Source organism: Numida meleagris, chromosome 11 (assembly GCF_002078875.1).
Source record: "Numida meleagris isolate 19003 breed g44 Domestic line chromosome 11, NumMel1.0, whole genome shotgun sequence".
NCBI classification, from domain to species: Eukaryota; Metazoa; Chordata; class Aves; order Galliformes; family Numididae; genus Numida; species Numida meleagris.
This window is the reverse complement of record NC_034419.1, coordinates 16,481,400-16,494,536: the sequence shown is the minus strand read 5'-3', so window position 1 is coordinate 16,494,536 and position 13,137 is coordinate 16,481,400. Positions and strand designations below refer to the sequence as shown.

Below are 13,137 nucleotides of genomic sequence, written 5' to 3'. Positions count from 1 at the left end.
TATGTTCTCCTGTTTTACTGGTGGAGGGCAATTCTGAGTTGGCTCATTCTCCATAGGTTATTGAGTTATTCTTTATGGTCTTGTTTGTTTCAGTCAAGGTAGCATAGCTCAGAAACATACCTTGTATTTCAAATGCTAGCCATGGGTCTGGTACAGAAACTATATGAGGTTCTTAACAATTTATTACGTTACTAAAATAGCTTTTTCTAGCCATAAGAAGGAAGTGCTGTCATTTAGCACACAGAACCTAGGTGAGGGCTTACCAATTTATTGAAAAGAATGTTGGCTCTAGATGCCTGAATTTGGTAGAGAACCCGCATTTATTTTCATGCCAAGTCATTTGCTTTTAATCCTCAGATCACGGTTCTTTGATTTAAAAATAGTAACTAAGAATTTGCAAGCACATTGTGTTTCTCATCTTTCACTGTTTTGATGCATGTTTTTAATATAGTTTCTTTTTGTTTACTGTCATCCGGTGCTGCTGTGCTTCTCATTAAATATTGCATCTTATTTAAGGCCCTAGCTGCCACTTCAATTGTCTGTAGAGCAGTAGGTGTGCGCAGAGCACTTAGTAAATAACAATACTCATGTAATATATAACTTAAGAGGCTTAAAGCAAAACATTGTTTGCCCTGAAGGCTGAAAAGTGTGATAGACAGGTGGGTATAGTGCCAGAAATTCTCCTTTATATGTGTTTTAGCAAGCCCTGTAAAACATGGATTTTTAACAAGGGATTTAATCTCTCCTCCCAGCTGCTAGCTGCAGTTCCCTTTGATGTTTTTCCTCTCCTTTCCTCTGTTTGTTTTTTTTTCCTATTTATTCCATCACTTTTCTATGGCTTGCATTCCTCCAAGCTGTGTCTGAATGCACCTTGCTGTGGGTAGAGAAGGAAGAGAAGAAAGCCATTTTTTTTCCCCCTTAGGCTATTGCTTTGATTTCCCAAAGTTGTTGGGAGGCAGCTCCTGTCTGCCTGCAGGAGGGTCAGCAGTGGGTGTCACATCTTTCAGCGTGTGCATCTCAGCTGGCTCTTCTGCCTCGGTTTGGGGAAGGCAGTGCTTGTGTTTGCTGCCTCTGAGCAGGTGGAGTGTGCAGCTGTGATCAAAGCAGGAGCTGATCTGCGGGCTGTTAATGCCTTCCTGCTTTGTTTTCAGCCCTATCTGGAGCGGGCTTGGTTCAGTGGATGGGGCATTATCATCATTACGGTGCCTGAAGGTGGGATCACTCCCTGGAGCCCCTGATACGAGGAGCCCTACAAGCGCAGTGGGGTGATGGGGAGGAGGTGAGAGCAGGCTGATCAGTCTGGGCCCCTGCAGATGTGTGCTGTCCTGCCAGGAACTTGCAAGGTGCTTGGGTCTGGTGTCTTTCTATGTTGAGACTGTGCGAGTTGACAGTGGTCTGGGACTGGGATGGCTGCAGGTGGTGGTTGCCGTTGGAGTGTTGTGGGTGTCAGTCAGAGTGCTGCTCTACCTCGCTAGGATTTCTGCTGTTAGCTTGGTAAATCCCACTGTAAAGGGGCAGGATCCTGTTTTAATAAGGTATTCTTAGCAGTGCCTTTAAGTCCATCCGTTATCGTTTCCATTGTTTTTCTAATGCATGACTCCACTAGCGTTATTCTGGCATTGAAATTCACATCTGCACTGCTTTTTGAGGCTACCTTTCATTACCATGTTATAGTACGAGCTGTATGATTTACAATGCTAGGAGTTCGAGATCCTAGATCATGAGAGAGATGGTAAAGACTAAGTTACTTGTAATAGCAGTTAAGATATTTAAGAGCAAGATGAGGCTAATGTAGAATGAGCGTCGGCGTTCCATTTCTGTAACACAGTCAATATTTGCTATCGCAGTTCACAATCTGTTCCCTGCTCTGCATCTGTTTTGTGGTGAGTTATCAATTCACCACTCGTTATTTCATTTATCATATAGAACTTTGGAAGCTGTGCCATTGTTAGATATTTAGGCTTGTTGCAACTCACTGAAGCTATTTTGGCAACACCGAGCTGTTTCTAAACTCAGTTAAAGAATTCTTCAAATATAAACACTGATTCCTTTTTATAGTCCAGTATTAATTACAAGTTTGTTTTTTCTTATGAGTATTTTCATAATAACATACACGTAACTAAGCTGTACTTGATTTCTTTTATAATGTGATATGCTTAGTTGCAACTAACCAAAAAGACCAAGTAATTAAAGTAAAATATTATACTGGAAAGCTTCATCTTTGTTTAAAATATTTATAAATGTGAAGTTCAGCTCATACAGTATTTAGATTCATTATAAAAGAAGTGCTGTGGAATTTCAGAAAAAATATGGAGGGAAAGTCACTTGAAATACTCAGATTTATTAACGTACTGTCACTTAAATTGAAACGATGGTGCTGTGCTTTATATTTGATTGATGTTTAACAAACTGTAGTACTTCAAGCTATGTAGATAGCAGCTTGTGTTTGCAAGGCTGCAAGTTGGATTGCAGCGTATCGCTCTTAGCTCCCGAATTCGTGCAGTGCCCTTTGAAATGCAGAATTTCAAGATGAAAGTGTTTTATATTTCCCTTAAACCCACTGGATTCTTCCACATCAGCCATTGCTTTGTGCTCAGGACTGCTGTCTGCTACCTGAAGATGCGTGGTAGGTTTCTCTTGGCTGTTCTCTTGTATGGAAAGATGTATTTTCCAGACTTAGTCTTGAACTCGGTGCTCCCATTTTACGGTGTGGTTTTCCTGTGTTTAAGGTAAAGATTTGGTGTGCAGTGAATTGGTGCTTTTCCAATCTCCACTTTGATGTCTACAAGGGAAGAAGGGGAAGATAACTCTGTAACCTTCGTACAACAAACCCACTCTTTGTGCCCTGGTTTCTTCGTGTTCTTCGATGCGTCCCGCATCGTGCTGCAAGAGGCAGCATGTACACCAACTGCTCTAAGCACAGATGAGCTCCTTGGTATAGCCATGCTGTGAGCTCCCTCCAAGTGAGTACACACGTAGCTGCATTCTCCCTGCCTTTTCTCATGGGGGTGATTATTTCGGATCTACCTCTGAATATTTTCATCAAATATGTAGGAATTTAAGGATCTTTTTCAACTCGTAGTCTCTCTCAAATTTGATTGAAGTTGCCTATTATTTCTGAAAGGTGTTATAAGAGAGATAATTACCACAAAGTGTAGAGAGGATCTAACTGTGTAGACCCAATTTATTTAAGCTAAAAATCAGAATCTGTTATCTTGAGAAATTGAGAAAGAATTAATTTTTACACGTGGTTGCATAAAATGTCCTGAATAGACTGGACATGATATTTTAGCCCCTGGCTTTTCATGAAGAAGTTTAGAAACTAAGCTGTTCTTAGCTCTGCATTCTGGAGGCTGTTTATTTCCTGCAGAAGCAGTGGTTCATCCAGTACTGCACTACATGAACAAACGTTGTGTTGCGTTTACACTCATCTGTCTTTCTTTTGCTGCAGATAATGTGGAAGATTAGTTAAAGTTTAGGTCAATTTCTTACCTGAATCCTGAAGAAAATTGTTCTGTTTCTCCTTCACAAACACATTAAATTCAGCTTCGTTCTTATGTTACCTCTGGTACTCATTGATCAGAGCAAATGAGATTTTAATGGGGTTATTTATTGGTTCTGCCTCTCACTATAAAAATGTATAATAAACTAAGGAGGTGGAACTGTTGAATGGTGCAGTTTGCGTTATCTCGCTGGCTGCTAATGGCACTACCTTTGCTGTGACTCTTCAGATCTCATAAGGAGGTAGGATTCTGATGGACTGCCTTTCAGATGGTTCATTTCAGTAAAAATGATAAAATAACAACAAAAAAATCTGGAAACGGTGATTTAGTAGATGTTACCTATTCTATAAATAAATGTTTTTCTGTTTAAGGAATGTTGTGGATTTACTTTCCGTTTTTGTAGAAGGGAATGGAAAATGTTTGACTTCCAGACTTCTCTGATCATTAGGGACCTGTGGTATTATCTGTGCATGGAGCAAGGATAAAATATTATCTGTATTCTTCTGAATGAATGTGCTTCTTTCCAAGAAAGAGTTGCCCTTTGCATCAGTTAATGGGTGTATTTTCTTTTCCACTTCGTGCCTCAGACTTGAGGGTAGTGTTGTTCTGCTTCATTAAGTTTTAGCCATGCTTCACTGTTGAGACTGGTTGTGTTCCCAGAACTGGACAAAATAAAATCTGTGAGTAGTTCCCCAGTCTTGCAGGAAATTGGAGTAAAAGGGTATGTAAGGTACTTTGCAGTAAGAGCAAATCATTATTATGGTCTGTAATACAGCAGGGTTTGCAGATGGGGAAGGTGTTTGTTGCTGTTTAAAATGTACCGAGACTACAGTCTCTGCCATGAATTACTTTCAGAGCTTGTTTTGGAGGAGGGGGGTAACATTACTACTTCCAGCAAATAAACCTTGTGAAAACTCGACTAAGCATTGCGGGGCTAATTCTGAACTTGCGTTTTCAAAACTATTTCTCTGTGGTTGGAAGTCCCTGAATAGTGAAGCACTCATTAAGAGTGACCTTGGAAGGGGAATAAAATGTGGTGAAATATGGCATCTCGTATAAAACACATGCTAAAAGGTGTAATTGAATCAGAGACTCTTATCGCTGCGCAGATTCTGAAGCTTGTTTTCTTTCCCAACCCGTGACTGGAGTAGTTTGGGCAAATGAATGGTGTGTTTAGTGTGATGAGTTTCTTATGATTGCTGCTAAATGTCTGCTTGTAAAGATTTGGAGGATTTTTTAATCTAATCTTTATTAGTGACCACTTATGCTTGCCTGTGCCTGTTGTCTCAGTTGTTTCTACATTAACAAAGTTGTCTTCTTCAGTCAGTGCCATTCTTGTTATTGCTTCTGTGTTTTACAGTCAAAGTTGATCAAACTTAGCCTTTTTCATGCCTTGAATATTTTATTAAAATCAAATTGTCCTTCAATTCTGTATTGCAATAATTGAAAAACAATTTCAAACAGCTAGAAATATAAATACATAATGATTCAAGTGTGGAGGGATGTTTGATCTTGTTGGTTGCCAGTCACGTTGTATTGCAGCCTGTCCTCAATTAGTCTCATGGCAAGGTGCGTAATTGTGCTATCCCTTATAGTTCAACTAGTGCTTTTGTGTCTTGCACATACTTCCACTTCCACACCCTCTTTATCTGAACTGCTGAGACTCTGCTTTGGGATCGTATCTGGTGATGCCTGAGATAGTGTTAATTCCAGAATTGTTTTAATTCTTATGATGCCTCTAGCTAAAAAGTAGTTGTGGGAAGTTGCAATGAATGCTGCTAGGTATGTAATTTGGAACACATTTGAAGTGGTTGTACACTTGGCTGGTTGTACTGCTTGTTATCTTACCTGTTTTATCTGAGAAAATGGGTGTGTGAGAAACTTTCATAAGTCTGAATTTTGCCAGGCCTTGTTGAGGAAGGTAGTTTAAATATAGGCTAATGCTTTCTCCTTAAACTGGGTAACTTCTCATGCCGTAGTCATATAATACTTAAACAACTGGGAGTACTCTGTGATCCAGCAGACAGAATGCAAGCCTTTAGCCTAATGCAGTGCCTTTGCTGTGTGATGAATCCAAGGTGTCCAGAGCCTCTGTTGGCTGGAGGTAAGTTACCCAGCTGCTCTGCCTGTGTTTGTCAGCCCTGCCACTGGCACAGTGTGATGCTAGTTTGTGTTTGAATGCATCTTGAGGAATTGTCAGCCTACCAGGGGTGGCTGCTTAGCAATAAAACAAGCCTCATTTTCTTCTTTGGTGGAACTTACAACACTACAAAGGCAAGTCTGCACTTGAAGTATGTACTGTTTCTTTGAGATTTGTTTATCTTGCCTGTAAGGCTTAAAGATAATTAATGTAAAGTGTTTTACATGTAAAATAGGGCTTGTCAGCTCTGTAGAGCCAAGTTAGCATTGCTAGCATGGAGGACTGATTGCCATTGTAATACAATTAATAGGCCCTAACCACACTGGAACAGCATCATATAACAAGAGTTGGGTTATAAATCTCAGTTCCAAGACCAGTTAGGTCGCATTCAAGCACCAGGCTGGTATCCAAAGCTGTTGTCAATGTCTTTGATATATAGGTTTGTGTGCTTTGTTGCTTTTCTGTTGTACTTGGGCACGAACAGCTCAATCTGCCACGACAGGACTTGTGCTCTGTGCGCTGACTTGATTGTGATTGAGCAATGGTAGGCAGGAGGAAAATCCTTCTGCACTGCAGTTGTGGTTTGCTATCTGTTACACCTAGTTTACACCACAAACTTCAGAAAAGTTGATGCTTGTATACATCTGTAAATGCAAAAGCACACTTAGAAGGATTATTTCTACCGCATCTATTTTTCACAAAAACCAGGAGCAAGCAAGAGCTTGTATTCCTCCAAGAAAATACTGTTTGTTCCATAGTGAAATGTTACTGGCTCCAGTTTCTAAAGGCTGTCGGGCCAACTGAGACTATTTGCTGCCATGTTTGTGACTACTTTGCACAGTGTTTTCAGTGTGCAGCTCACGTGCCACGACCAAGTATGCAGTTCCATACATCATATAGAATGAAGTGTAGAGTGCTGGTTTTCCTATATTCAAGTTTTCTGGGTTTTGATTTTTTTTGTATCTCTTAGCTACTAAGGCAAGAGATTAGGATGCAAGGCAGATGGAAAGGCCAGGCCCATTAACACTCTTCTTTTAAACCCTTTCTTTTTATGCTGTTTCTAACTGAAGGTACACAGAAGCATAATTACTTCGTTTTACTGTAACACTTGAGGAAAGCTAGAGTGTTTTGTCTGGATGTGTCCCCCAAGACCTGTGTTTATTCTTTACCTTCTGTGCCATGGTGGCTTTGGTAGGTTAGCTTTCCTTCCAGCTGATGTTGAACCTCTCTGCAAAATCTCTTCTGATACTTTGTTCTTTTCACACAATTATTACTCTTTTACAATCTGAGATGTACAGAACAGAATTTTTTTCTTCTTCTTGCACATGGGGAAACTTTTCTGCTTCCTAGACCAGGATTTTTACAGCACCTCTGTCTTGAAACTGTAATTTCAGACTCCGTGGAAAAGACCCGCGATGCCTTGTTGTTACCTGTTCCTCAAAGCTGTGCATTAAACAAAACACGCATCTGATCAGTTTAACCTGTAATTAAACACTTTCCTTAAGCAATTGACATCTTGATAACTAATAATTACCTTGCGTGGCACCTTTAAAGCCTATTAGGCAGGTTTATGTAAGAACACTATTACCATAATAATAAGATATCATTACCACAGATGTGCATACTGAATGAGCGTGTCTTAAAGTAATCATGCGATTCCATTAATCATACTTGAAAAATTAAAGTATTTGCTGTTTAATCTCCAAAATGCTACTCAAAAAATTTGGGGAACAGCGGGACTTGTTTACAGCAAGTCTCTAGTACGTGATATCTCATTTCTGGCGTCTCATTTTTGTTTCCTGAATTGTTGCTTGCTTTTCTGCCAAGGAAATCATCAGCTCAGACCCAGAGTATCCCTCGGAAGCATTTCCATGCTCTGGTTTCTGTGCTTCTTGCCTTGTTTTTGTCTGGAGAGTAATGCCACCTTTTCTTAAGGCTGATGTGTAATGCACTCCTGAAATTTGGTTTTCCTTGAAATTAGTTAATTGCCTTAATTGACATGGACTGATCTATACTAACGCTAATTCTGCTCAGGAAAAAAGGAAAAAAAAAAAGCAACAACCCACAGTGCTGTTATTCAAATGGTTTTTTGTTTGTTTTCCATAGAAGAGATTGAGAAGTTGGGGAGTGGAGTTCTCTGCTTTTATCTGTAGATTTGTCAAAAGCATGAGACTTGGAGGTTTTCCTTGTATTTGAAATGTTGAGGTCTGCAGACTTCTGATTTTTTTTTTTTTTCTGGAAGAGACTTGATGAGCAAAGGGGAAGGTGGGAGGAAGTGTTTCATCTACTAAGAAATCTGAGTAACCGTAAGAGGCTTTTTTAATGCTATTTTAAATCCAGTTAAAATCAAATACCTGATACAGCTAAGAGCTGAAGAATAGCAATGGGGCTTGGGGCAGCCTGGTCCAGGGGAAGGTGTCCTAGCCCATGGTGGGGGATTGTCACTAGATGGTCTTCGGGATCCCTTCCAACTCAAACCACACTAAGATCCTGTGAAAATAATGTTCTAGGTTTTTAATGACTGCTCAGAAGACTCCTATTCTGGTTGGCCTGCTGTGGCTTTTGGGGTGGCGGTGCAGGTGGACAAGGTTGCACAGGTCTGCGTGAAGTCTGCTCCCTTGCTTGATTCTGAAACGTAAAACCATGACCTTGTGCGTGGTGCTGGCTGTCACTGCTCCGTGGGACACCGCTGTGAGAACTGAAGCAAAGCACTGGTAGATATCAGGACAGATAGTTGGCCTTTTGCAGGCATTTACTCATTCAAGCAGGGTGTGTGTTCGTGCTGTTGCTGTTAGGAGGGCAGAGCAGGCTGTTTGAACAATGGCGTCTTCTGATAATCTTTTGTGGACATGAAAAGCGTGTCTTTTCCCTATAGTTCTAGCCTAGCTTTTGGGGAAAAGGAGTACACGTGAGTCTTGAAGCCACAGTTGTTTTACGAGTTAATTATCATTATTCTGTAGTCTGTTTTGATCAATTAGGAGGTAAGCTGAGCTATTCAGAAGAGGAATGCTTTAGCAGCTTTATGCTGTCCAGTGAGACCAATGTTTGTCTGCTGCTGTCAGGCGCCAGCGTTTTCATTCATTCTCTTTGGATTCATTGATAGAAATGCACTTGAGTATCCAGTGCTCATGAACTTGCAGCTCTAGACAGGCCATTCTTTTATCTGTCTGTTGTACCACATCTAATCATAGTAAACCAACGTGTTGAGTTAGGCACTGTATTTGCTTCTCATCTCTTGTCATTAGTAATCTGGAGCACAGCAAAGTGTTTATTAATGTACACAATGCCATACATCTCCTTACTACTTGACTCCTTTCTGTGGTGTGTTTCTATACCTAAGGTGTTAATGGCATTACAAGAGAACAGTGAAAGAGAAGGAGGGAATTCTGGGGAGGTGATTTCAAGGACTGAATATCTCACAGGAAACACATCTGTGAAATACTGGAATTAGTGGAAATAGGAACAAAAAAATAGTGTTTCAGGAACCAAAGTGACAGATATGATAGCAGAGATGTGTGGATAAACAGGACTTGAAAGATCGATTGTATGTCTATAGCAGCAGTTGTACAACAGGTAGCTGGAGTTGACAATGCATCGCCAGAGGAAATTGTGCATGCAGTTGCTCATGGGTGTCCATGAAATTAAAAGGAACTGCACATGAAAGAGGCACAAAACAATATTCTGTCACAGTGCACGTTCAGGTTGTGGAGCCTGGCTGTCCATAGGAGTATGACAGGAAGCAGGACAGTGAAATAAACAAAAATTGCACCTTCATATAATGAACAACCATTATAGTGGGAGGGGACATGCTCACATGTGGAGTTGGAAGGATGCAGGGAGACAGTTTCAAAAGCAAGGAAGAAAAGCCTATACTGTAAGGAATAGAGCTTTTGTGACTGAAAGCATAAAGCAGCTTCTCACCAGTGAGTTCAGGAAACAAGTTTCCCTGCAAGCCAGCTGCTTTTACCACCTACCTGCGAGGCTTTAGGAACCTTTCATTCATCAGTTGTTTTTTATTCTTTTTTTTTTTTTTTTACTGAGGGAGTAAGGAAAATGCTTTCTTTGTTCCAAATTAGGTTGGCAACTTAAGCACTGTTGTAACTCAAAAAAAAAAAAAAAAAGTCCTGAATTAAAATGAACTATTAAACCAAAATAACTACATGTGGATAAAGCCAAGTGAGCAACTTTTGAAAAACCTGGAACCTGTGTTTACGTTGGAGCTTGCTTAGATTTACGATTTGATTCTTCGAGTTAAACTGTCTTCTGGTGCTTCAGCTACTTCTGGTAAACAGTTTCCTTAATTTTCCACTCTAGGGTAGATCTAAGGAAGGTTAATGATTGTATTCCAAGTTGGGCTTTTAAACGCTGCACTCTGTAAAATGGGTAAGAAATTGCATTACATTTCCCTTCCCCCACTTTTAAATACAATTCCTTTAGGAGCGAGGAAAAAAAAAAAAAGAAGAGGAGTATGTTATACTGAGTAATTATCCCCCCTGGGAAATAGAATATAAAGATCTTTAAAATCATTCAGCTGAGAGAACGAGCGCTTTAACTTCTGCCTCGCAGGAGTCATGTATTACATTATCAGCTACTTGCTCCGGTGTCAGTGTGTCATGCCTTGCAGGTTAGCAGGTTTTGGCAGAGGAAATGAAACCCAGTCGGTTACTGCAGGATTTATAGTAGACCTGCTGTTGCAGGAAGTGGTGAAAAGTTGATTGATAGTCTAAGGCACAACTCCGCAACAAGAAACAGGATGTATGCTTGCGACTTTATACCCGTTTTCCCCTCTGTCTGCCTCCCCATTTCAAGGCATTCTTTTGCTTTTTGTTCTCTCTGTTTACAAGTCTGTGATGGGCTTTCCTGGTAAGGCACGAGCTGACCTCAAAGCACTTAAGGGGGTGGATGTGGCCGTACCAAGGATCAGAAGCTGGCGTAGCACACCCGCTTTCTTAGAGGCGTTTATCTGAATGCTCCTGATGCTTGTGTTGAGTTACATTTCAGCTGGAATACAAATGAAGGGTAACACACAGTGTGCAGCCAGTGTGTTGAGCATCTTGTGGCACTGTGGATGCACTGAGGTGGCTGTGAAGAGAAGATATCACAGAAGCAAAGAGTGGGAAGCGTGGGATAAATAGTACAGTTGCAGGATGGCTTTTCCAGCTTTCTAATGCAAGAAAGATCAGTTCTGGGAGGCGTGGAATATGAATGTGAAATACATCAATATATTCTGATTTTTTTACCTGTGTCTTTACTGTGTTAGTAAATGCGTGTAACTCAAAATAAATTAAATCACGTACTCGTATTGAACATATATTTTGAATAGATGCTTAAAAATGTGTGTGTTTTGGTGGGGAGATTTGGATTTAATAACCTGTAAAAGAGTTGAGAGGCTGTTAAATGTGCAGCCACTACAAAACTTGAAAACAGTCGAAGGCATCAAATAGTTCAGGAGCATTAATGGTAGAAATTCAGCACTTAAAGAATGAAAACAACCCACAGAGGTGGACTTGTTTTCCTGTACTGTTTGTTGCTGAAACATCACTGGTTTCTTTTCTGAAAATCCGATGACTTTGAGGGATATGGGCTAACCTTGTGAGAAGAGTTAGCCCCGAGAACAATAATTACACATAGTTCTGACACTTTCCGTGCAGCATCTATATTTACAGTCGTAACTGAAGTAGACAGTTGTTTGCAAATCAAGTGACTAGCCAGTGTTTAAGGCTTGTGTTCTCCATATCAAATGGGAATATTCTGTTTGTGAAGTTAAGTAATACGCTTTGTTCTTCTTCTTAAAGGTCAAAAAAGTTGGCTGCACTTTCTGAATCCTTGCAGAAAACCACACTTGCTAAGTCCCACTTAGGATTTGAGCTAGAAGAGCTGGAAGCAGCAGCAGTGCTGGTACTAGAAGAAGAGAGCAAGTTAACAGCTGCTGGCATGGTTTCCAAGCAACAGCTGCCATCCTCTGAGTCGGAGACAAGTGACTCTGAAGAATCAAGCAGCACTTCATCATCTGAGACAGAAGGGTCTGATTCAAATGAGCGAGAGTCCTCAACTGCTGAAGATGGGAAAATAAATTCTTTACAAGGCGTGCTTCAAGAAGAGAGGACAGCTCCACTTATTGACTGTAATGGATTAAGGCAAGGCGCAAACGCTTCGACGTTTGAGGTTAGTGATGAAAAATCAAAGGTTTCGTTGCAATCTACTTCTGTTCCTGGGAAATTGATAGAAGAATTAGAAAAGCAAATGCACACTGCAATGAGACTTTCGGAGCAACGTGAAGGATTGGCCAGTGCAAGTGGCTTTGCTTTACAGGAACAAGAAGAAAACCATGTATCTGAACCTGTCAGGTTTTCCGAGGTTACTACTGCTGGGAAGGGGGATTTCCTGGAGGTGCCTTCAAAGACAAATCCACTGCTTTTTCTCTGCAGCACAAATGAAGATGAAGACTAAGGGGCTATGTTAGAGCACAGCGTGACCCACTGGCAGCACAGCTCAGTGCTGTAACCAGGTCTTCCCAAGGCTATCCTCAGATGCAGAGAGAAGTTAATATTTTTCTTCTTTGTGCTGACAGTTTGAAGGACAAGACTTCTTTGAAAAGAATTGATATGACTATGTGGTACTCTCACAATTATTTTTTGTTTTTGTTTTCTAATTCAACAGAGTGAGAATTCTACATGTGGGAATGTAGAATTTCAGTGAACTTCTAGAAGAGCTTTTGTTAAGTTATGTAGTAGGATGATGTTGTAATTGAATGCAAATGAAGTCAGTGGTGGCATTGTTTTAGTTATTTTTACGTTGGGATTTACTTGAAAAATGTCCTCATGTTTTCAGAAACTTGTTTGATGTTTTTCTACATTTTTTTCATATTGAAATACTTTATATCTAACTACTTTAAAATATTAATGGTTATAATATTAAAAATGTAATTAATTCTGACAAATTAGGTACATGCTATTTTTTTGCAGAATAAAGGAATGTTTCAGTTCAAGTTAGAAAGGCCTATAGTCTGTATGTCTGTGGTTTTCATGTAAGTTGTTTCAACTCCTGACTGGCATTAATTCTTTTGTGCTGTTTTTAAAATACTTTCACATGTGAACACTACTATTGCTTTTTTAAAGAGCCCAAGTCCTGATGATTTGTTCTGTATATGCTCTTAGTATCACCAAAGTAATATTAACCAAAACAATGAAACAACGTGGTACTGTGTTCTTGAGTTCAGGACTGAAAGCAAACCTGCACTGTCTAGACCTAGCTGCGTTACTTGTTCGTTGAATAGCTTTGGCCGACTCATTTGCTCCTTTTTGTCTTTCAAATGTTAAAATAATCCACTCAGTCTGTATGTTTTGTGCTAAGCTCTGCTAGCTGTAGATAAGTCCTTGAAAGGACCTGAAAGCTGCAAATGGTGCCTTGCTATTCAGCCTCTGCTGGAGGATTTGGTGGGGGAAGCAAGATGGGATATGGAGCACCAGGTTTGGCCCAGCATTTTGACAGAAC

At 40.2% G+C, this 13,137-nt stretch overlaps 1 protein-coding gene across 4 annotated transcripts in view; it reads left to right on the top strand.

Annotated features, from left to right (window-relative positions):
• The window catches only part of SHQ1 (SHQ1, H/ACA ribonucleoprotein assembly factor), a 39,730-nt gene extending 26,896 nt beyond the window's left edge, over positions 1–12,834 (top strand). Inside the window, exons 12-13 of one of the 4 annotated variants that reach the window (XM_021409555.1) lie at positions 9,958–10,026; positions 11,439–11,569. In XM_021409555.1, the coding sequence (XP_021265230.1) occupies positions 9,958–10,021 (64 nt within the window). In that variant the 3' untranslated portion in view covers positions 10,022–10,026; positions 11,439–11,569. Of the gene's footprint in view, positions 1–9,957; positions 10,029–11,438 lie in introns of those variants that run through there. The other 3 variants (XR_002442506.1, XM_021409553.1, XM_021409556.1) reach the window with 3 other exon arrangements.